This window comes from Hemiscyllium ocellatum, chromosome 3 (genome assembly GCF_020745735.1).
Source record: "Hemiscyllium ocellatum isolate sHemOce1 chromosome 3, sHemOce1.pat.X.cur, whole genome shotgun sequence".
In the NCBI taxonomy this organism is placed as follows: Eukaryota; Metazoa; Chordata; class Chondrichthyes; order Orectolobiformes; family Hemiscylliidae; genus Hemiscyllium; species Hemiscyllium ocellatum.
The window spans coordinates 109,801,267-109,825,606 of NC_083403.1; the positions used below are offsets into that span (position 1 = coordinate 109,801,267).

General features: G+C 41.6%; 1 protein-coding gene across 1 annotated transcript in view; it reads left to right on the forward strand.

Annotated features, from left to right (window-relative positions):
• Window positions 1-24,340, forward strand: part of hmgcll1 (3-hydroxymethyl-3-methylglutaryl-CoA lyase like 1) — a 103,876-nt gene that overhangs the window by 12,331 nt on the left and 67,205 nt on the right. The window contains exons 7-8 of the mRNA XM_060854995.1: window positions 16,356-16,451; window positions 22,617-22,765. Coding sequence (XP_060710978.1) covers window positions 16,356-16,451; window positions 22,617-22,765 — 245 coding nt within the window. The remainder of the gene's footprint in view (window positions 1-16,355; window positions 16,452-22,616; window positions 22,766-24,340) is intronic.

A 24,340-nucleotide genomic window follows, 5' to 3' on the forward strand; every position in this document is an offset into this window, starting at 1 on the left:
ATGTAGGGAAGTTATTGAGACCTCAATGGAGAGGGTCTCTGCTGACTCTGAGCGCTGGGCGTTACCATTTCTAGAGAAGATTGAATTCTGCCAACAAAGGTGTGGTAAAGGGTCTAGTAACTTCCTCCACCAGCATTGAACCCTCCCAAAATTTCAACAGGTTGACATTTGCACTTTGGCATGGAGATGTGATGGTCTAACAAAGGACACGAGAGGAAAATCAGGATGGAATCCTTGTGTTGATGTTTTGGCTAAGTGCGAATCACGCAGGGTTTACTGGTGTGGTTCTTGTTGTGAGGCCAAGCGAGTTTTCTCACTTAATCTTCCAAACTCAGCACATTATTTACCCTGATGGTGAGAATCACACTACATTTCCACCCAATCTTACAAAGTCATGGTCATCCCTGGCACCGGTGCCACCTCCACGTGAGGCACCTTGACAAACATGTTCAGTCCAGAGCTTCCCTACACCATTCCTGACCTTCGCCAGGGACATGGCAGACTGGCAGAAATCCATGGCCTGGTTTGCTGCCATAGTCCTGGTGCTCTTGCTGACTGGACTGGTGTACGGGTGGAACTTCCCCTTTCCCAGAATCAGGACTGGAAACCATGATACTAGGCCATGCCAGCCTGGCCCGAGGTTGCCAGCTCTGAAGCAATCTAGAGGAATGCCCAGCATTGTAGGAAGAAAGTTCATGTCCTTCACTCTGCCAGTGCAAGTGTCACACTCATCTCTTGGATATCTCTCATTCACTCTATTTCTGACACCGCACCCACCTCCCACCATTGCTAATGCTCTACCACTCTCAGTATTGCATGCGACATCATTCTTCATTTACCCTCATTCACGCCAAAGTGCAACATTAACACACCTTCTGTACTGCCAACTCGCTTGGCCTATGACTCTGCACCAACAATAATAGCTCTGTTACCACTTCCATCTTCCATAATATATACCTGTCTCACATTCCAGAAATAAAACAGCCCAAAATAAAGGGAAAAGAGTCCCTACAAGTACTGGGCTTCTCATCAGTCTACTCTTCGACCCTTATGTGCAGATGATGCTGACTTTGGCTGCCTCTGAGCAGGGACTGGACTGGTATTGGAGCCTGCATTTGACATACTGTACCAGGATTGCCTGAGCATAGGATATTCCCCTCGGCTGGTCTGAGAATGGCTGATAATTGTGATAAGCCTCCTGGCTTGATGTCTGTGCTAAATGGCATAGCCCAACAGTAATAAGGTGAGACTAGTGTCTCTGATTGAGGCGGGAAAAGGTAAGGCAGGGATGCTGTGGATATCCAGGTAGACGGAGTGAGTGAATGCTGTGACAGCGAGTGAAGAGCCCAGAGATGAAGTCTGAGCCAGTCCTTGAACTGGGTGAGTGCTGAGTGCACAGCATCCTTGTTGCAGCATTACAATGACAGTTGTAGTGTGGCATTGAAGTGGCAGAGCATCATGTAAGTGGATTAGAAATGTACCATGAGGTTTATACAGGCTGGTACATTTTAGATGCCAATGTATGTGGACGTGGGGTATGCGTGGCCAGTGTCCTTGCCTGAGAACTTAGTGCCTGGTGTCCAACATGGAGCTTATTTTGGCTCAAATAGCGAATTGAACATGTTCTGGTTTCCATGTTGAGTTTTCCCAAAGGCTAGTTTGTATGGTAAAATCACAGCTGTGGTGAGTTGACAATTCATAATTAACAAGCGATAATAAGCATTGGGAACTCGCTGCTCTCTGGTGAGAGTCTCACTTCATTACTTGAGCAAAGTAGGGAAGTTGGGGCAAGATGAACTTGATGTTGAGATGACAATGCCACCACTCCTCTCACCAGAGCCCATGTCATTCAGAACCTGATATGTTTCTGCCCTTATTGGGACAGGGAGGTAGTGGCATTTCTTATTGCTGTCTATCTTCCCTGCCACTATTCTATTGCTCCAGCCAAGACTGTGCAGGAGAATACATCTCAACAACTCTCAGTTGATATGATGTGTGAGGATGATGAATGCCAATTGGGGCAATGTGACAGCATTTTTTTGATCTTGCTGTAATATTTAACACAAGAAATAAGAGTAGGAGTAGATCAAATAACTATCATAGCCGATACTGGGCTTGAATTCCACTTTATTTCCCACTCCCCATATTCCGTGTTCTACATTTTCTCTAGTTGATGCCTCAGCAGTAATTTATAAAGGTTCTGGAAAACCCCCGTACTTCATACTCCGTGTCAATCACCATGAAATCATAAACAAAAACCAAAAGAACTGCAGGCGCTGTAAATCAGAAACAAAAACAGAAATTGCAGGAAAAGTTCAGCAGGTCTGGCAGCATCTATGGAGAGAAATCAGAGCTAATGTTCTGACAAAGGGTAACTCGACCCAAAATGTTCTCTTTGATTTCTCTCCACAAATGCTGCCAGACTTGCTCCACCTTTCCTGCAATTTCTGTTTTTGATTATGAAATCATAGAATGGTTGCAGACTGAAGGTGACCATTTGGCCCATTGAGTCACTGCCCACTCTCTCAAAAGCAATTTATCTAATCTCCCTTCCTTCTCATTTCCTCATTTCCCTACAGCTTTATTCCCAAAGGTATTAACCAATTCCCTTTTATAAACCACAATTGGACCTGCTATCACCAGATGCTCGGGTACTACTTTCCAGTCTGTAAACACATGTTTACAAGCAGCATTTTCCTGAATTCCCTCATGTTTTTTTTTTGCCAATCACTACATTGTCCTTCTCTGATTCTTGACCTTTCCACCGATGAGAACAATTTCTCTCCACATCCTCTTGATGATGAAAACTTCTATAAATCACTTCTGTGATGTCAACCAATCCAACCTCCCTAGTCTTAGATTAGATTCCCACAGGCCCTTCAGTCCAACCAGTCCACACCAACCCTCCAAAGAGTAACCCACCCAGACCCATTTCCCTCTGGATAATGCACCAAACACTACAGGCAATTTAGCTTGGCCAATTCACCTGACCTGCACATCTTTGGACCGTGGGAGGGAACCGGAGCAACCAGAGGAAACTCCCGCAGACACAGAGAAAATGTGCAAACTCCACACAGACAGTCACCCAAGGCTGGAATTGAACCTGGGACCCTGGTGCTGTGAGGCTGCAGTGCTAACCACGGAGCCACTGTACCACCCATCTGTCTGCATAACTGAAGTCCCTCATCACTGCAGCCATTCTCAGCAATCATTCTTCAATCATATCTTAAGGTTTGACATCCTTTCTAAAGTGTGGTGCCCAAAAGCAAACATAATGGACTCAGTTGTAAACCCTGTGTTAAAGCTAAATGCTTGTCAATAGTAGGAATGATGTTGACATCTCTGAAATCCGCAGGCTGGCCTTGATGTGGCTGTGGGGTGGGGGGAGGGGTGTTGAGACTGTCACACACCTCACTTTGGAATGTGTCTTTGCAAAGGAAGTCTGGAGGAAACTGCAGTGGTTTGTGCTGAGGTTTGCTGTGAGCAGTTCCATGACGCAGGAACTGCGTTCCCCGGGACACACACACACACACCGAGACAAACATCAACTGTGCCTGGAGGACCATTTAATCATTAAAAGTTTTGGAAAGAATTCTAAGGGATAGGATTTATGACTATTTGGCAAAGCATAGCATGATTAGAGGCAGTCAGCATGGCTTTGTGAGGGGCAGGTCATGCCTCACAACTCTTATTGAGTTTTTTGAGGAGATGACAAGATAGGTCGACAAAGGCCGAGCAATGGATGTGGTGTATACGGACTTCAGCAAGGCATTTGATAAGGTTCCCCATGGTAGGCTTATTCATAAAATCAGGAAGTATGGGATACAGGGAGATTTAGCTATCTGAATTCACAATTGGCTGGCTGACAGAAGGCAGAGAGTGGTTGTAGATGGAAACTATTGTGCCTAGAGGTCAATGTTGAGTGGGGTCCCACAGTGCTCTGCTCTTGGGCCTCTGCTCTTTGTAATTTTTATAATTGACTTGGATGAGGAGGTTGAGGGAAGGGTTGGTAAATTTGCAGATGACAAAAACGTTGGAGGTGCCGTCGATAGTATTGAGGGCAATTGTAGGCTGCAGTGCGACATAGACAGGATGCAGAGCTGGGCTGAGAAACGGCAGATGGAATTCAACCTGGATAAATGTGAAGTGATGCATTTTGGAAGGTCGAACTCAAATGCTGAATATAGGATTAAAGACAGGATTCTTGGCAGTGTGGAGGAACAGAGGGATCTGGGTGTGCAAGTACATAGATCACTGAAAGTTGCCACCCAAGTGGATAGGGTTGTTAAGACAGCATTTGGTGTTTTGGCTTTCATTAACAGGGGGATCGAGGTTAAGAGCCGCAAGGTTTTGCTACAGCTCTACTAGTCCCTGGTGAGACCACACTTGGAATGTTATGTCCAGTTCTGGTCACACTACTATAGAAAAGATACAGAGGCTTTGGAGAGGGTACAAAGAAGGTTTACCAAGAAGCTGCCTGGACTGGAGGGCTTGCCTTATGAAGAGAGGTTGAATAAGCTCGGACTTTTCTCTCTGGAGAGAAGGAGGAAGAGGGGTGACTGTTCGAGGTATGCAAGATAATGAGAGGAATGGATAGATTCAATAACCAGAGACTTTTCCCCAGGGCAGGATTGACTGGTACAAGGGGTCATAGTTTTAAGATATTAAGAGAAAGGTATAGAGGAGATGTCAGAGGAAGGTGCTTTACACAGAGAGTTTTAAATGTATGGAATGCATTGCCAGCGGTGATGGTGGAGGCAGAGTCATTAAGGACATTTAAGCGACTGCTGGACATGCAGTGAGTTGAGGGGTGTGTAGGTTAAGTTATTTTATTTTACATTAAGATTAACCCACAGCACAACATCATGGGCCAAATGGCCTGTTCTGTGCTGTACTTTTCTATGTTCTATATTCTATGACATGGTTTGGTCTGCCTGAAACCTGTTGGTCTTCCAGAGCAAGGAGTTGACTTCATTTGAGTGTTGCAGACATATCGCGGTCCAGGACTACGTGCTAAACGATGCACTAAAGCCTGGGGCAGCTGTCGCCAAGGTGCTGTTAGGAAAGGCCACCATCTGAGGTCTTCCTGCTGAAGGCAAATGGGAGTCTAATCAGTTATTGGACTCTCCCAGCCTCAAATGTCTAAATATTAGGATAGCATGTTGAAGAGAGGTCTTAGGTTTTGTGGACAAAGTCAAAGTTTCTTGTTTTGTTTATTTACTTGATATGCAACTGTTCAGAACTAAAATGCTTTTCTGACAATGTATATATACAAAGAGATTTTTTGTGAATAAAGTATATTTTTGCAATTAAAAAAAGTTGACATCTCTAAAATTGTAGTAATCTTCTCCTTCGTCTTTCTGTAAACTCCATAATATATAGGTTTCCCAGTAATATTTTGTTGTGTAACTATATAAACCACGCACATATTTAATGATAATTATTTTAGACATCCATCATCTTTAGCCATTTACTCATCTTAGCTCAGGTATACCAGACTTCCCTCTCTTTACACAATGTTTACTTTTTGCCCTATTTATAAATTGCACATTTAATAGGAAATTGCCTGTGAACTGATCTGGGATTTATTTTAGTCTTTAGCTTAACGAGAACCATATTCCTGCTTACAAAAACACTTCACACATTCTGAAAGGATTGGGAATCATCTGTTTTAGTTCACATCACATATATTAGATTTCAACACCATTCCAGTTTTCTTCATTAAAAAAAAAGTGACTTTTAATAGTTTGGAGATGTCCAGGTTCACGCAAGTTGTAGGGCAAAACTCCTCGCTATTTGATTTTTCAAAATGAAAAGGGTCATGCCTACAATCCTTGTAAGTTTGTTTACTTTCTTACATACAATATAGGAGCAAGTATTGCAACTATACACTATATTTAATGATAAATAACTTTAATCTACTTCTCTCACTTCAGATAACATGGCTTTAAATAAATTATGTTCTATATAGAATAACAATACTCAGGTTATTTAGAAAAACTTCTTGACCAAATCTTATCTGTTAGATTCGAATACAATGACCTTTCAATAGAAATATTACAGTCTTACCATAGATTGGATCAACCCAGCATATGTGATGACCCTGTTTATTCAGTCTCTAAAATTATGATTTGTATTTAGTGAGCATATAGGTTGACTCATGATTTTTGCCTACAATATGCTTTACTGACGTTAGTTATTGGGCTCAATATTTCACAAGTGCCTATTTGACTTGACATAGCTATGAGCAAGGGGTCAAGCAGGTGACACAGCTGCATTGTGGGATATGCAGTGTGATAGAAGCCAGGGTTTCAAAGCTTGTATTCTATAAGACCAATTCTAATTGAAAATGGAAACTCAAAAAGGAAACTGAGAAAGGAAAATGATCCTTCCAGGTTTCTAAGGAATCTAAGACTGAAATTGAGAGTGGCTTTTAAAATGTGGGTTTAAAACTATCTTTGTAGAATAACTTCCTTCAGCAAACCATGCTGGATTAATTTAGTATAGAGTATCAATGTTATTTTCTTTCTTATGTAGGTGGTAACCATTTCAAAATAAATACTTCACATTGTATACTCAGTGTGTATCACATGCTCCCCTTTCTTTTCTGGAAGGACTTTTTGAGGTTTCAAAAGTTGGCATATACACTGCAAGGACACATAACCATCAGAACTCAGTTGATGTTCCCAGTGCTGCAGTACAGGTAGGCTGAAGGTGATGGATGCTAGATCCAAATGATAGGAGTCAGCAAATATATAGTTACTGTAGTTGTTACTGTTGCTTGAAGGTATCATTGATGGACCTACATAATTCAGGTCAACGTTCGCAGAGTTGTGCAGGATCTGCAGTTGAGATTATTTTTGGTACAGACCAGCCCATAAGGATCAGGTTGGTTGTGAGCTGTTGTAAGCCAGGGTTTAGGCTAAATTCTCAAATATTTTGGAAGGAAGACAGAGTTTTAAAGGACTTTGTGTTGCGTGTAAGCTGAGTGGATGACTGACATGAAAAGTGTAGCGCTGATAAAACACAGCAGGTCAGACAGCATCTGAGGAGCAGGAGAGTTGATGTTTCAGGCATAAGTTCTTCATTAACATTCCTGATGAAGCGCTTATGCCGGAAACATCAACTCTCCTGCTCCTCGGATGCTGCCTGACCTGCTGTGCTTCTCCAGCGCCTCCCTTTTCTCCAGCATCTGCAGTCCTCACTTTCGCCTGGGTGGATGACTGAGCCAGTTCATAGGAGCTGTCTTAGTTGCATCTTCTATTTCGTTTGTAATTTGTAGTTTATAATCAACTGAAGTTTTTCTGGTAATTCATGTTTAATATATGTTGGAAGTCACACAACACCAGGTTATAGTCCAACAGGCTTCTTTGAAATCACAAGCTTTCAGAGTGCTGTTCATTCATCAAGTCGTCTGCTGCCATGTGACCTCTGACTTTGTTCACCCCAGTCCAAAACCGGCACCTCCACATTATGATATATGTCGCTTCTATGTTAAGAATGAGTTGTTACTTTGGATAGTATTCAAGATGCGCTTTATTTGACACCTGTTTCCTGAAAAGCCCTTGTTTTAAATTATTGAGTCTTGTGGCTTCATTGTTTCAGTAAGCAACTGGGATTTATTACTTTTTTTAATAAGTCTCAACTGAGATTGTAACAGGGCAGTTTAAGACAAGCCCACACAGAGCACATGGTGAATGACTGAGAGAGGTGGGTCTTCCAACAAGACACATGAAATATGAAGCTGGTTTAAAGCTAAAGTCACACACATGTACTAATTCACCAAATGATAGTGCTGTAGCAAGGGAATTTGCTGTCAGTGAAGAACCAGTATGAAAATACAAAAGCACAAGAATGAGAAGCAGGAATAGCCCATCCCGTTCCACAAGCTCTGCCATTCAATAAGCTGTCATGGCCTGAATTCCACATTCTTGTATGCTCCCAATAACCCTTGATGCTGTTGTCAATCTAAACTTGATCTGACTTTTGGAAGAAGGAACCTTGCCCTGAAGCAAAACCTCAACATCAAATGCACCATGAGAAACAGCCACTGGCCTGATCTGGAATGGACTCTTGGACGTCGTCAGAGACATCACTTCATCAATAGAAATACCTGTGCAGTGAAGTCGGCCAACTCAAATCCTGAGCCAGAGTGTGGCACTGAAAAGCACAGCTGGTCAGGCAGCCAGAGAAACAGCTCGTTGTTGTAGCTTCCTTATTGAATGAAAAGAAACCACTTAAAGATCTAGGTGGCAAGTGACCACTTTCCAGCAACTCATCTTCAGACAGTATTTTTATTCACAATGGTCACATGGATGAAAGGACCCTAATTTTGATATGCCCTGCAATGGAGTGGGAAGGTTCACAAATGTTCCAGTGAAAAACATTGGATATGAGGAATCAAAATTCATGGTGTTACAGGCCTGCATGGGTGATGGAACAATCTGTGTTACCTTTCAAATATCAAGTCACATTGAAAATGCATTTGTTCATGTCCACCAATGAGGATAGCGTTATGAATCAATCATGTGTGGAATAGGCATGGTGCTGGCACATGGAAAAGAATGTAGGATTTGATGATCCAACCACACTTAGTGAGCCTGCATGCTTGCTTGCTTGTGAAGGTCCTATCCTCTGTCAATCCTCCAACTATTCCATTTAGCATGTGGAATATGTTCAGATCCCATAACATCAATGGGATTAAGAGGTGCCTGTGAAGACATAACACAAACATTGATGTTATATCTGCAGGTCTAATGTGTAAAGTTCAACATTTGGATGTGTGCCTTGACTAGCCATTCAAGGCTGATGTCTGTGCTGAATGGAACAGTTGGATGATTGACAAAGGATAGGACCTTCATGAACAAGCAAGCATGCTGGCTCACTAAGTCTTTTGTGTGGTTTGATCATCAAATCTTGCAATGCTATTGGTGCACAAACCTTCACATGATTTTTCAAATAATGTAGCATATGGAATTGAATGGCTGGAAAGGAAGTTGATTTGTTGCGAAGGATAATTGTGAAACCAAAAGCACCACATTTGATTTGGACTGGGATCCTTATGATGACATCACAACCAAAGTCAGAGTGAATGTGGCAAGCTCTAGATGGTATGCCAGAAATGATGAATTTGGAGGGTTTTTAAATATTTTGAATGGCGCTAAATGTATCTTTGCAGAATAATTTTATTCAAAAGCCATGCTGGCTTAATTTAATATAAACTATCATGGTTATATTCTTTGTTATGTATCATTTCAAAGTAAGTAATTCATACTGTCTATTTAGCAAATAACTCAGCCCCCTTTTCTTTGAAAGGATTGTTTGAGGCTTCAAAAGTCAACCTACATATTGCATTTACAGTATGTACAGTATATTTTCATATCTCCTAGCAAGTAACTTCAAACTGACAAACTGTTGACTGGCTAATTGAACCACTGGTCAGGTAATATATCAATCAGCAGTAAAAGTGTATTGACTAAAGGATCCCACAGGAAAAGTTACCCGGCTGCAGCCTGAAACATTACCAAGTGAATCAATGAAGTCATTGAAACATTTTTCAAAGTTTGCAAGAGCAGCCAACAAGAAAGCAAGCCAATCGAGCAGCTTCAAAGACTTTACAGCAAACCAGGTTTCAAGTTCAGGTTAAAATCAGACGAACATAATGACGAGGGGGAATAAGGGACCAGAGGTTTTTCTGCACCCATACATTGTTACACAGCTACTGAAGTTGAAAATAACTCTCATCTGCACACCATATTAATGTCAACTCTCTAGTAATTCATACTAACTAGAATTAGTAGTGTGAGTTTTTGGATGTGCACAAGATTAGGTAAGATGGATAACAAAAAGCTGCCTTAAAGCTGATAGTACAAGGACAGGATGACCTAGATTTGGGCAAAAGATGTGGGTGATATGAGGAAGAACTTGTTTTAATGTAGTAAGTGGTAACAAACTTGAGCTTGTTGTTGTCGAGGGTGTACAAGTAGAGATACTGAATGATTTCAAAAGGAACTTGATTGGGCACTTGGAGAAAATAGACTTGCAAGGTTACAGGAGTAGAACACGAGATAGGATTGAAGAGCCAAGGAAAGGAAGACTGGCAAACAGGTAACCCACAGCAAGGGAGTTTTGAGTGTGTCGCAGGAATGAACAAGCAGAGGAGTCTGAAGTAATTGAGGTATGACCCGAGAAGCATTATTCGCATATGACTTCTGTCACTTAGTGAGAAATTCACAACAATTTCCCTACTCAAGCTCAAATTAAAATCCAGATGCTGTCCCGCCAAAGCAATGGGACGTAAACTTGAACAAACACACAAGAAATTCTCCTGCTTCTGTTGCCACCAAACTTCAGAAGGGAATTTAAAACAAGCTAGAGGGAATTCAGCTAGAATAGCATTCAATAAGTCGGTTGACTGCTCAGGCCAAGCATACTAATCAAGTAGTATGGAATATTAAGGACAATTTGGTTGGCACTGGAGATATGTAGGTGAATTAAGAATTGGAAATGTCAGCTCAGGAAAAGAATCTGAAAATGTAGGAGTCTGTGAAAAGTGAAACTGTGCAGGATGACTGCACTTGTAGAACTCTCTCTTTCTAAATCTGTTTCAGATTCAGTCATGTGGAGTGTGAGTGTGTGATAATTTGGGGGTGATTAATTTTCTTTTATTCTCTCATGTGATATGGGCATCACTGACTGGGTCAACATTTATTGCCTGCCCCTAATTATCTAGAATACAGTTAAGAATTAATCACGTTGCTGTGGATCTAGAATTTCACATAGATGAGGCAGATGGCAGATTTCCTTCCCTGAAGGACACTAGTGAACCAGACGGGATTTTACAGTTGACAGTGGTCACTTTTTAATTCCATATTTTTATTGGATTTGAATGCAGGTCCCCAGCTCATTAGCCAGGACCTCTAGATTATTAGCCAGTGGCCATTCTGCTAGGCCACAACATAGGCACAGCAACTAGAAAGAGACAGGTGCAGGAAGAGGACTGTGTAGCATGGAGGTGAGAAAGAACCTTGCAGAGTCAAGGAAAGAAAGGTTAAAGGATAAAGGTCCAGTCCCATCAGCCACATGAACCTTTTTACCTTTGGTAATATAAGGGATGGTGACTGGATTGAAATTTTGACCTCAAAGGAAATCCAGTAAAATTGGCAAATTGTACACACTGCCCTGGCTTGTCTTGTGTACTTCAATCCCAGTATTACTGAGTTTTCCCTCTGGCAGCTCGAGTCAGTGAATGGAATAACACAGGTCAGACGGAAATGATTTGACCTATTGTTTTTGTGCTGAATCTCTGTCAGATGTCTGTTTAGGCCAACCCCCCCACAGCCATTTCCCTGCAACCTTGCAAATTTCTCCTTTTCATGTACTTATCCCATTCCTTTTAGACAGATCCCTCTCAGGCATTTTATCCTAGATCACAACTCACTGAGCAAAGATAAATCCTCCTCATCTTCTCCTTGGATGTTTTTTAGTTAACTGAAATCGGTCTGCTGTCATTACTGAACAGAAGCACGTCCCACTATGTGCTTGATCAACACCTCCTCCTAACCTTGGACACCTCTATTCAATCTTCCAACATGTCCACTTCTGCTCAAATGAGATGAGTCCCACCTTCTCCAGTTACTTGACATTGATTTGGATCATCTGGGACAGTCTCAATGAGAGCAAATCCCCACGTTCCGCAGTCCAATGCTAACATTTCCAATTCTAATTTTTGTTTATCTAGCAGCTCTGGTCACCACCTACCTGAAGGCTGTGGATACTTTGGAAAGGATACAGAAAAGGTTCATCAGGATGTTGCCTGCTTTGGGGGATTTTAGCTACGAAGCACATTTGGATAGACTGGGCTTGGTTTCCCTGGAACGCAGGAGGTTGAGGGGGTGATCTGATAGAAGCTTCCAAGATTGTGAATGGCATGGTTAAAGTGGAAAGCGTGAGGCTTTTTCCCAGGGTGGAGGGGTCAGTTACTGGGGGACACAAGTTCACGGTGTGAGGGAGCATGTTTGAAAGAGATGTGTGAGGAATGTTTTTCACATAAAGTGTGGTGAGTGTCTGGAATGTGCTGCCAGAGGAGGCGGTGGAAGCCACCAAAAATAGTAGCATTCAAGAAGCTATGTGGACATCACTGATTGGGTCAACCTGGACAAATACATGAATGGGAAGGGAATAGGATCCTGTAAGTAAAGACAGTTTTAATCTGGAAGGGCAAAATGTGTCAATGCAGGTTCGGAGGGCCAAAGGGCCTGTTCCTGTGCTGTAGTGTTCTTTGTTCAGTTACTTATTTGAGGGGACTATGATCATTAGAATCATTGACAACTTTACTTACAACAAAGACTGAGCTCTGAGGTGAAAGTTTTTTTAAGGGGAGGGAACAGCTGGAATGGTCCATGAAAACAGAAAGTGAAGGATTACATTTCTGACCACTGGCACAGGAAATAATAATTAGAAAGTTCTTCTGATGGAGGATCAAGACCTCTGAGATTAAAGGACTTGCTGTGCTTAAAAAAAAAGCTATGTCAGGATAATTACCAGAAATGTGTGCAAGTTGATGGAGGAAAATTCAGGTCAGGAAAGGAAGAGTGTGGATGAAGTATGTGTATGTGAAAGAAGACCCCTAACTCATGGGAGGTAACACCCAGTTAACCCTGTAATGATTTCCTTCTTATCATTTGGAGGCTTGTGTCAAAATTTGGAGAGCTGGTCTAGAAACTAAGCATGCAACAGCCTGACATAGTCATCGAGATAGAATCATGTCTTGCAATGACGCAGACCATCCCTGTTTACAATCCAGCAACAGGACAGGCCCAGCAGAGGTGATATACAGTCAGGAAGAAGTTGCCCTGAGAGTCCTCAACATTGACTCTGGACCACATGAAACCTCATGCATCAGATCAAACATATTGTTCATAACTACTCACTGCTCCTTCTTGGCTGATGAATCACTTCCATGTTGAACACTAAGGGTGACAAGGGCACATGATGTACTCTGGATAGGAATTTCAATGACCACCACCAAGAGTGGCATGGCAGTGCCAATACTAATGGAGCTAGCCAACCTCTAAGGGACATAACTGTTAGACTGGGTCTGCGGTATATGCTGAGGAAACCAACATGAGGGAAGAAGAGGTATAGTCAGTAAGTTTGCTGATGACACCTAAATTGGAGGCGTAATGGACTGCGAAGAAGATTACCTCAGAGTACAGCAGGATCTTGATCAGATGCGCCAATAGGCTGAGAAGTGGCAGACGGAGTTTAATTTAAATAAATGTGAGGTGCTGCATTCTGGGAAAGCAAATCTTAGCAGGAATTATACACTTAATGGTAAGATCCATGCGAGTATTGCTGAACAAAGAGACCTTGGAGTGCATAGCTCCTTGAAAGTGGAGTCGCAGGTAGAGAGGATAGTGAATAAGATGTTTGGTATGCTTTCCTTTATTGGTCAGAGTATTGAGAACAGGAGTTGAGAGGTCATGTTGTGGCTGTGTATGACATCGATTAGGCCACTGTTGGAATATTGCGTGCAATTCTGGTCTCCTTCCTATCGGAAAGATGTTGTGAAACTTGAAAGGGTTCATAAAAGATTAACAAGGATGTTGCCAGGGTTGGAGGATTTGAGCTATAGAGAGAGGTTGAATAGGCTAGGGCTGTTTTCCCTGGAGCATTGGAGGCTGAGGGGTGACCTTATAGAGGTTTATAAAATCATGAGGGCCATGGATAGGATAAATAGACAAAGTCTTTTCCCTGGGGTGGCAGACTCCTGAACTAGAGGATATAGGTTTCGGGGGAGGGGAAAAGACATCTAAGGGGCAATTCTTTCATGCAGAGGGTGGTATGTGTATGGAATGAGCTGCCAGAGGATGTGGTGAAGGCTGGTACAATTGCAACATTTAAAAGGCATCTGGATAGGTAAATGAATAGGAAGGATTTGGAGGGATATGAGCCAGGTGCTGGTAGGTGGGACTAGATTGGGTCGGGATATTTGGTCGGCATGGATGAGTTGGACCGAAGGGTCTGTTTACGTGCTGTACATCTCTATGACTCTATGACTCTATAACATACTTGGCCTCATCCTTACCAGCTTGCCTGCTCCAGATGCATCAGTCCATGACAGTAAGAGTGATCATTTCATAATTCTTGTGGAGACAAAATCCCACCTTCATATGAGTATCCTCTCCATTATGTTGTGTTGCTCTGCTAAGTGGGATGGATTTTGAACAGATCATCAAAACTAATGTATTCATGAGGTGTTGCAGGCCATCAGCAGCAACAGTATTGCATTCAAACACAATCTGTAACTTCTTCCCTTGGTATATCCCTCACTCTACCATTACCATTGAGCCAGGGAATGGTAATGGTAGGAATGCCAAGAACAGCAACAGGCACATCTACAAATGAGTTCTCAACTTGATGACGGGACCACTTGCAAACCAAATAACATAACCAGCATGCTGTAGACAGTGCTAAGAGATTCTACAACCAATGCATCATATCAAAATTCTGATGTCCTGCCACATCCAATCATGAATAGTGATTGAGAATTAAGCAACTCATTGGAGGTGGTGAGTTTTACAAAGACTGTCAGCTTTCATGTTAGAAAGCCCTGTATATTAGTGCAGAAGAGGAGGCTGAAGTATTTGCAACCACCTTCAGCTGGCAATACTGAGTGGACAATCTATCTCAGCATCTTCCTGAGGTCCTCAGTATCACAAGTCGAGTCTTGAGCCAATTTGAGGGAGAAAGACAATCAAGGAAAAGCTCTTCATTGGTTGAAGTTGTACCAAGCACGGAGGGCAATAGTTGTGGTTGTCAGACTTAATCATCCCAGCCATAGGACATCACTGCATGCTGGCAGACAGTGGCCTGCTCTTGTTATCACCAGAATATTAATATACTCGAGTAATGTCCTGGGGATTTGGGTTTGAATCCTGTCTTGGCAAATTGTGGAATTTGAATTAAAACAAATCTATAATGAAGAATCTAATAATAACCAAGGAACCATTTACAAGAAAAAAGGCTATCTGCTTCACTAATATGCCTTAGGAAAGGAAATCTGTCATCCTTACCTGGTCTGGCCTACATGTGACTCCAGACCCATAACAAGGTGTTTGACTCTTAATGGCCCTGTGATCAATAAGGGATGAGCAATAAATTCAGGCCTAGCCAATGGCACCCAAATCCTATGAATGAATTAAATGAAATCATTACTATAGTATCCTATGCCCAAATATTTTCAATTGCTTTTTGAATGTACCCCGCTCCATTATAAGGTCAGAGAGGGATGTTAAGTTATGATTGCATGATGTTCAGCATCGTTTCCAACTCCCCAGATACTGAAGACACAGTGTCCAAATGCAGAAGGACCAGGAAAACATTCAGGCTTGGGCTGATGAGTGGCATCTAACATTTGCATAATTTAAGTATCAGGCAATGACCATTTCCAATGAAGGAAATTCAACCATCACCCCTTAACATTCCATAACATGTGGTGTAAACGAGATTAGCTGAACACTGATATTGGTGACCTTAGGGAACTGGGAGGTAGTCAGGCTAGATCATTCAGTTGGTATATCTGGCAGAAGATTGTTGCAAAACATTTAGCCTTGCATTGATATACAGGCTGCAACCCACCCACTTCCTCCCACTCCATTAATCATTGAGGATGGCAATATTTGTAGACCCTCCTCCTCCAGTAAGTTGATTAATTGTCCACCAACATTTGTGGTTGGATAAGACTGCAGAGCTTAAATCTGATGCATTGTTTGTGCTTTCACTTTGCTCTATCTATTGTATACTATTTAAGTTACTTCATGTGCAAGTTATTCTGCATTGTATCTTTACCAGGCTGACACCTCACCTCTGGTGATTCCTGATGCTGCATGTAGCGTGCCCACCTACACCATCAGTTGAACCTGATTGATTTCCCAGCTTGTTGGTAATGGTGGAGACGGTAGCCATGATGCCTGGCCATGAATTTACAGATTGTGGTTGAATACAATTCTGCTGCTGTTGATGACTCACAGGCCTTACATGCGTCAGATGAGTTACTAAATCTGTTCTGTAATTTACCATGATGTTTGTGCCATCATCTAAGTCAGTTGTAGTGAAAAGCTACAATTTCTGGGAGATATCATTCGTCATCTCCTGTCAAATGAAGTAACATCCATTATGTCTATTTTCTAGCTCCTCACCCACTCCCTATCTACCTCAAGAGTTTTACATGTTTGTTAACAGTTACCCTTGTGAAATCTTATCAACTGTCTTTTTGTATCTATTCATATCACTGAGTATTTGAGAAGAACAAATTAATAACGTTGTACATTTTGTGCGCTTACTTTTGTCAGTTGGCAGATCACACAGAAGTCATGCAAGGAATAAAGAAATTCCCACAAGTACGTTATCCTGTATTAACACCAAATCTCCATGGCTTTCATGACGCTGTGAGTGTATTTCTGAATGTTACTGATGTTATAAGTACATTGAAATTGTGGTAAAAGTATATCTTATACCACTAAATGTTAGCCCATTATTCTGGTTATAATTTTCTAATACTGCTCTTCTCTCTTCAGTACCTACCCAGACACTGTGCCCCAATTCTTCCACCGTTACATCAATGACTGCACCCAGGCTGAACTGGAGCAGTTCATTGACTTCTCCAACAACTTCCATCCCGCCCTCAAATTGACTTGGTCCATCTAGGACACCTCCCTTCCCTTTCTTGACTTCACCGTTTCCATCTCCAGCAACAGTCTCTAGATGAATGTTCACTACAAACCTACAGACTCCCATAACTATCTGGACTACACCTCCTCCCACCCAGTATCTTGCAAGAACTCCGTCCCATTCTCCCAATTCCTCCGCCTCTGCTGCATCTGCTTGGACAAGGTGACATTCCACTTGCGAGCATCCCAGATGTCCACCTATTTTGAACAATGTGCTTTTCCTCCCTCTGTCATCCAGACAGAGCCTCCGCTACACCACCTCCATTCCCTGTTCCACTGCTCTAAATCCCCCCCAATGCAATAAAGACAGAGTCCTCCTTGTCCTCATCTACCACCCCACCAGTCTCTGCAGCCAACGCATCATCCTCAAACACTTCCACCAACTCCAGCAAGACCCCACCACCAACACCTAAGCACCCTACAGCCTGGAGGACTGAGCATTGAGTTCTCCAATTTCAAATAACCTCCCTCTCCAACACCCGACCTTCTTCCCAGTCCCTCCTCCTCCCTTCCACTCCTCCCTGCTATCAACCGGATTCATTCCTCCCACTGACCAACCAGGACGTACCCTCTACCTGTCTTCACCTATCCCCACTTCATCACCCTGCCCCCACACTCCGCCCTTTACGTGCAGCTCCCCCTACAACCAGCCCTCGTCCTGAAGAAGGCTTACACCTGAAACGTTGACTTCTGTTCTCCTGATGCTGCCTGGTTTGCTGTGTTCATCCAACCTCCTGCCTGTCTATTCCTGCTACTTGCAGCATTTTCGAAAATGTTTCAGAATGTAAAAATCGAATTTTCTTTTTGCAGTTCCAAAGCCCAAAGATGCACATTGGCTACTTGTAACAGGGTTTAGGTTTGGTGGAGGGATATTGTTGGAATGTCAAACTTATACTTTGTTCCTGCACATTCTTCTCATATCTGTATGGGTTTCCTCCTGGTGCTTCAGTTTCCTCCCATGGTCTAAAGATGTGCAGATTAGATGGATTGGCCATGCTAAATTGCCCGTAGTGTGCAGGGACGTGTAGGCTAGATGGAATAGTTATGGGAAATACAGGGATAAGGTAATGGTCACCTTAAGCGAGGGAGCAGGTTGAGAAGGACTTTCCCTGAGGGTAATCTCAGCTGGTGCAGGAGTTGAAGTCATGCAGGTGATGTTACTTTGCATTGCAAACTAGCATCTGGCCAATGGAGCTAAGCAAAGCAGTAAGGTCATGAGGTAAATCAAAGTGAATAGACAGAAAAAAAGAGTTGAAAGAAAGCAGGTAGACATGAAAGAAAGATAAATAAGAGAAAGAAACAGAGCATTATTTCCATGAAATCATTATGCTGTGTAAATTGTTTGGATTGAAAGAGAGTTAGAAAAAGTGTCACACATCTGTATATTTTATAGAGAAAGCTAGTGAGAAGAGGATTTGTGTTCGTATATAGGAACCATAATTCTGAACTTACTGACAGCTAAAGGTAGGACAAATAAAGGTAGCAACAACAGCTTGTATTTATGTAGCGCCTTTTAACATAATTAATTGCCCTATGGCACTGCACATGATATTATGTCACTAGGCCACAGAGTGAGATATTAAGTCAGATGGCCAAGTTTATAGCCAAAGGGTTGGGTTTTAAGAAGTGCATTAAAGGGAAAAGCAAAGCAGAGCAGTTTTTGGAGGGACTTCCAGTGCTTAAGATCTGGAGACTGAGGCAACTGAAGGCCCGGTAACTAATGGTGCAGCAATTACAATTGAGGACAGATAAGATGCCAGAATTAGAGGAGTTCAGGTATCCTGGAGCCTTGTGGAGTTAAAACGGTTAACAGAGATAGAGATAGGGAAGGGTATAGGTTTGGTAGGATTTCTAAACACCAGGAATTTTAAATTCAAGCTATTGCTTGATCAGGCACCAGTGTGAATCAGAGAGCACAGTGACTTGCTGCTAGTTAAGACATTGGGCAGCAGAGTTTTAGATGGCCTCCAGTTTACTAAGAACAAGATAGAGGAAACTTGGAGCTTTGGTTGAATATTTCTTTTCTTCCTGAACCTCATGATGTTGAGAGTTAATTTACCACAGCCATTGGAATGCAGGATGGGATCACTTGTTTCTATATCTGGCAAGACTGAATTTGGGATCTTTCTATCTTTTATGACAAGGAGAATTTTTGTGAGGCACTGGTTCTCATTACATGATTATTGTTAAGTACATGCAGTTCAATGGGATTAGCAACATCCAAATCTAATAATAATGTTTAAAAGGCTCAGAAAACAGTAGCAGATAACAACTGGCCAATTAGTTTAACATCAATGTTGGTGATAAAATGAAACCATTTGAACAGCAAATTGAAGGAAGACCTCAATAGACTTAACAAAATCTACCATTCAAAGATAGAAACTTCAGGGAGAAAGAATCTGGCTAACATGTTATTTTAAGTTCTTTGAAGATCCAGACAAAGGAATTAATTTTGCAACAATATGCTGCCAATATTGGGCTCTTCTCCTTGGAGTAACTATTGAAAAGTCACAATATCTGCCCTCATTTTGTGTTAAAGATTTGAAAATTATGATTTGAGTGTTAAGGATTGGTCGATGTGCATTGTTGGTTGCTGGCACTTCACTGAAAATGTTCTGCATTGATGTTAAAAGATTACACCCTGATACAAATGGATTCCAACTTAGATTCTGCCAGTAGTAATGCTGATTATGCTTGTTCTATAAGCTTCCACAAGGCACAAAACCCACAGTCCCATTTCTCCCAGGCATTATGATTATAGGTAAAAATTGGACATTAAGCTATGAACTAGAGAGTGCACTACAGCATGTGGAAAAGTTCAGTAAAGTTGAGGGAAGTATTCTTGAATTAGTTTCAAATGTGAGTTGATGGTTTTGAAATTGTGAAGATTTGAGACAAGAAAATCATATCAGTCAAAATAACTTATTAGGTCAACTTATTTATCATGGTTGCTCAAATGTTTTATATTTTCCATTTAACAGAAAAGTTCTCTTGGATATGCCCTGTCTGCTCAGAGTGAACGTTCTCCTATAGTTCAAGTATGCATATTTGAGGACCTTTTTCCTTTCTGGCATTGAAAAAAAATCAAGTTAAATTCATTTTAAAATGACATTAAATTGAACAAAATAAAATATTGCTCAATTAGAATTTTCATTGTTGAAAATGCGTTGCTGGTTAAAGCACAGCAGGTCAGGCAGCATCCAAGGAATAGGAAATTCGACGTTTCGGGCATAAGCCCTTCATCAGGAATCATTCCTGATGAAGGGCTTATGCCCGAAACGTCGAATTTCCTATTCCTTGGATGCTGCCTGACCTGCTGTGCTTTAGCCAGCAACGCATTTTCAACTGTGATCTCCAGCATCTGCAGACCTCATTTTTTACCCGTAGAATTTTCATTGTCCATTCTATGTGCTATATTTTGGACATTTCCACAGAGACTCACAACTTCAAATGTATTGTTAGATTGGTATGCACTCTCCTCTTTGTCATTTATTCCATTCCATCATCTAACCTTCCTCTGAAGTATAATCCTCTTCATATGCTCTGTAATGAAGGTGTGTGCGTATTGTACCTTTAAGAGAGCTAAAAGCAACAGAACTACCTGACAGCACCAAGTGTTCTGAAAAAAATATATAATGTAACCTTTTGGTCCAGCAGTTAGTGTCGCTGGTTGCCTGGAGACAAAAACAGATTTGAATTAGGCCAATCAGTTTAAATTATACCCAAATAATAAAGACCAATCTCCAATCAGGTTTGAATTTAGTAGATTGACTATCTTAAAAGCCAATGAGACAATCCGATGCTTTGGGGGTATAAGACCAGGGAAAATTGAACAATTGGGAAGAGAATTGCCAAGCCAGCATGTAGAAGCTGCCCGAAAAATAGCTCTCTCAAAGGTACCTTTATCAATTAGTAGCCTGTGAAGCAGAATCCCCAAGAAGAAAAGAAGACAAGAACCCAGAGAAGAACCAAAGCTGCCTGGTTTTGAGATAAGAAGTTTTGTTTTGTAAATCTTAATTGGGAGTTTTAGCCGACCGGTATTATAGAAGTGAAGGTAAAAGATAGATTAGAGGAAGGAGTTGTAAATCATTGTTAGTTAATTATTCTGTGTTATACTTTAAGAAATAAAGTTGTTAATTTTTATTTTAAGTAGTTCTTGGCCTCTCGAATTTTCACAGATTACGGCACGGGATAAATCTTTTCTGTGTTGCTGCTGTAAATTAAGCAGGAGTGTTTACCCTATGTTGTAACAGTTCCTACAGCCTATTTACTCTAAAGAATGGAACTAATTTTAATTGGTAAGAAATACTTTGAGCAATTTACTTTTTCATGTCTGAAAAACATGTAATGGTAATAGAATTGTTCTGCCCATAGTGATAAAATAAAGCTGATTAAGACATGGGCAAGTAATCAAGAGCTTGTTGCTTTGAGGAGAGGAATATGCTTCATTTTAATGATGATAATTGACAGAACAATGTACTTTATAGACAGCTTTGTCATTGGGAATGAGTGAAATGTTTTTCCAAAATCAAAGTGCTTTGGTCAACAGAAAAGGGCATTCGCAATCACTGAAGAATGTTATGTTGAAGATGGCAACTTAATTATGTTATAAATTTATTGATAGAGCTATCCATGCCTCCGAACCAATGCCCCTATCATTGCCTTTAGACTTGACTGATCAAACATGCTCTTAGCTAGTCACCCTCAAATTATTGTAAGCATGCGGTCATTCAAGTTTCTTCTGCCCATGTCTCAATTCTCAGCAAGTCCCATTTTACTATCATGCCTGTGCCCACTGACCTATTTTGCCTCCTGGTTAGGAAACACCATGATTTTAAAATTACCATCCTCCTTTTAAATCCCTCCATGGCCTCACCCCGCCTTTATTCTGTAATTTGCTCCAAAGCCTCTGAGATATTGAAAACAAAACAAAATGCTGGAGATCAGAGTGGATGAAATAGTATCCATGGAGAGAAAGCAAGCTAACATTCTGAGTCTCCACTTGAAACATTCGCTTAGTTTCTCTCCATGGATGCTGCTGTGATCGCCAGCATTTTTTGTTTTCAGTAAAGATTCCAGCATCTGCAGTAACTTGCTCCTAGCTGTTGAGATATCTGAGTTCCTTTAATTCTGGCCTCTTGTGCTTTTCCAATCCTACCATTGGTGGCCATGCCTTGGTCGCATGGACTCCAAGCTCTGGAAATCCCTAACCTATACCTCCCTACTTCACTTTTTTCCTTTAAGACACATCCTCAAACCAACTCATTGACCAAAATTGTCTTCATCTGACCCCCAATATCTCCTTGTGAGGCTTGTTATCATACTTTGTTTTTGAATGTGCCTGTGAAGGGTCTTGGGATGTATCACCACATTAAAGATGCTCTATAAAAATACATTGTGTTGTAGAAAAGCAGAATTTTTAAGGTATTACTAAATGCTAGCCTTCAGGTGAAATTGGGTATCCTTGCATGTGAATCATTGGAAGTTAAAATGCACATGCAGCAATAAATTAGGAAGCAAAATGGTGCATCTGCCTTTATTGCAAGGTAAGTGCAGTGTAAGAGGAAGGATGTGTTGTTGAAGGTGTGCAAGGCTTTCATGAGTTCATACCTGAGTATTTTATGCAGATTTATTCTGCTTGCTTCAGAAGACTGAGAGTCTGTGATTTTCCTACTCCAGGGGTTCCACTGATGGGCAAATTCAAAATTGAAATCAATAGATTATTGGGCAGTAAGGAAGTGGGAAGAGTTTGGCAGGGTAGAGGTGGTGTACATCTTACTGATTAGTGTTGCAGGCCTTATGGATCATATAACCTATCCCAGTTTCTTATGTTTTTTTTGTATTCCATTTATTACATAGCATTTGGTCATTATTTTCTTTCAGATTGCCGCAGGAGCAAAAGAAGTGGCCATTTTTGGAGCAGCCTCTGAAACGTTCAGTCAGGTGAACACAAATTGTTCCATTGAGGAAAGTATGCAACGGTTTGAGGAAGTTATCAGCTCAGCGAAAAATGGCAACATTCCAGTTCGAGGGTATGTGTGGATAAACTCTTTTATCTTAACTTGTCTGTCTACGTAACAATTAAAGTGAACAGAAAGGAACCCAAATATATATTTATTCAGGTAAAGAATTTTCTAATCCGTAATCTACAGAGACAGTAACATGTTTTCATTGAATTTATTTCTATCTTTTCATTATTCACAAGTTTTATTGAAGTCAATAGAACTGAAAATTGAGAGACCAAGGAATTGCTATGCTATAACGTCCTCGATTTCATCCAAATTCAGTGTTGTTCAGGTAGTCATTTTTATTCTGGTCTGCAGAATTTTATGTCATTTAAAAGCTGTTGTGGTTCTGTTCGCCGAGTTGGAAGTTTTTGTTGCAAACGTTTAGTCCCCTGGCTAGGCGACATCATCAGTGCTTTGGAGCCTCCTGCGAAGCGCTTCTTTGATGTTTCTTCCGGTATTTATAGTGGTCTGTCCTTGCCGCTTCCGCTTGTCAGTTTCAGCTGTCTGCTGTAGTGGTTGGTATATTGGGTCCAGGTTGATGGAGTTTGTGGATGAATGCCATGCCTCTAGGAATTCCCTGGCTGTTTTCTGTCTGGCTTGCCCTATGATAGTAGTGTTGTCCCAGTCGAATTCATGTTGCTTGTTGTCTGCGTGTGTGGCTACTAGGGATAGCTGGTCGTGTCGTTTCGTGGCTAGTTGATGTTCATGTATGCGGATTGTTAGCTGTCTTCCTGTTTGTCCTATATAGTGTTTTGTGCAGTCCTTGCATGGTATTTTGTACACTACATTAATTTTGCTCATGTTGGGTATCGGGTCCTTCGTTCTAGTAAGTTGTTGTCTGAGCGTGGCTGTTGGTTTGTGTGCCGTTATGAGTCCTAAGGGTTGCAGTAGTCTGGCTGTCAGTTCTGAAACGCTTTTTGGCGAATACCTTGTAGTGGTGTTCCTCTTCTTCTTTTTGCAGTTCTGGTGTACTGCAGTGTGTTGTGGCCCTTTTGAATAGTATCCTGATGCAGCTTCGTTTGTGTGTGTTGGAGTGGTTACTTTCATAGTTTAGGACTTGGTCTGTGTGTGTTGCTTTCCTGTATACCCTTGTGGTGAATTCTCCGTTCGGTGTTCTCTGTACTATCACGCTAGGAATGGGAGTTAGCTTCAAACCGAGCTACAAATCTTCGCACAAACTTTGAACACTTACGGGCGAGAGACGCTGAGACAAGCCAGGAAATGGGAATCCTGCGCTAACCGCCTAAGCGCCACATACGAACAACTCCGGTTCCTACACGAATGCCGAAAGAATCGAATCCTTCCACAATGTGTCAGGTACAGACCACCAGTCAACAACCCACAAGCCAGGGAAACAGCCAAGCAGAACGGATTCAGGATGGTCCAGGTAATGATCACAGACGCTCATAACCGACTCCACAAATACAAACAAGAAATTGCGCGCCAAAAGTCGTTAATTTCAAAAACCACTAATCGTGAATGGACCCGGGTCATAGAACAGGCTGTCACTATAGGACAGAACAGGACAACACACTGCAAAAAAACGGCACTAAAAGAAAAAATGGCCAAACTAACACACAACAAAGAGGACACTACAAC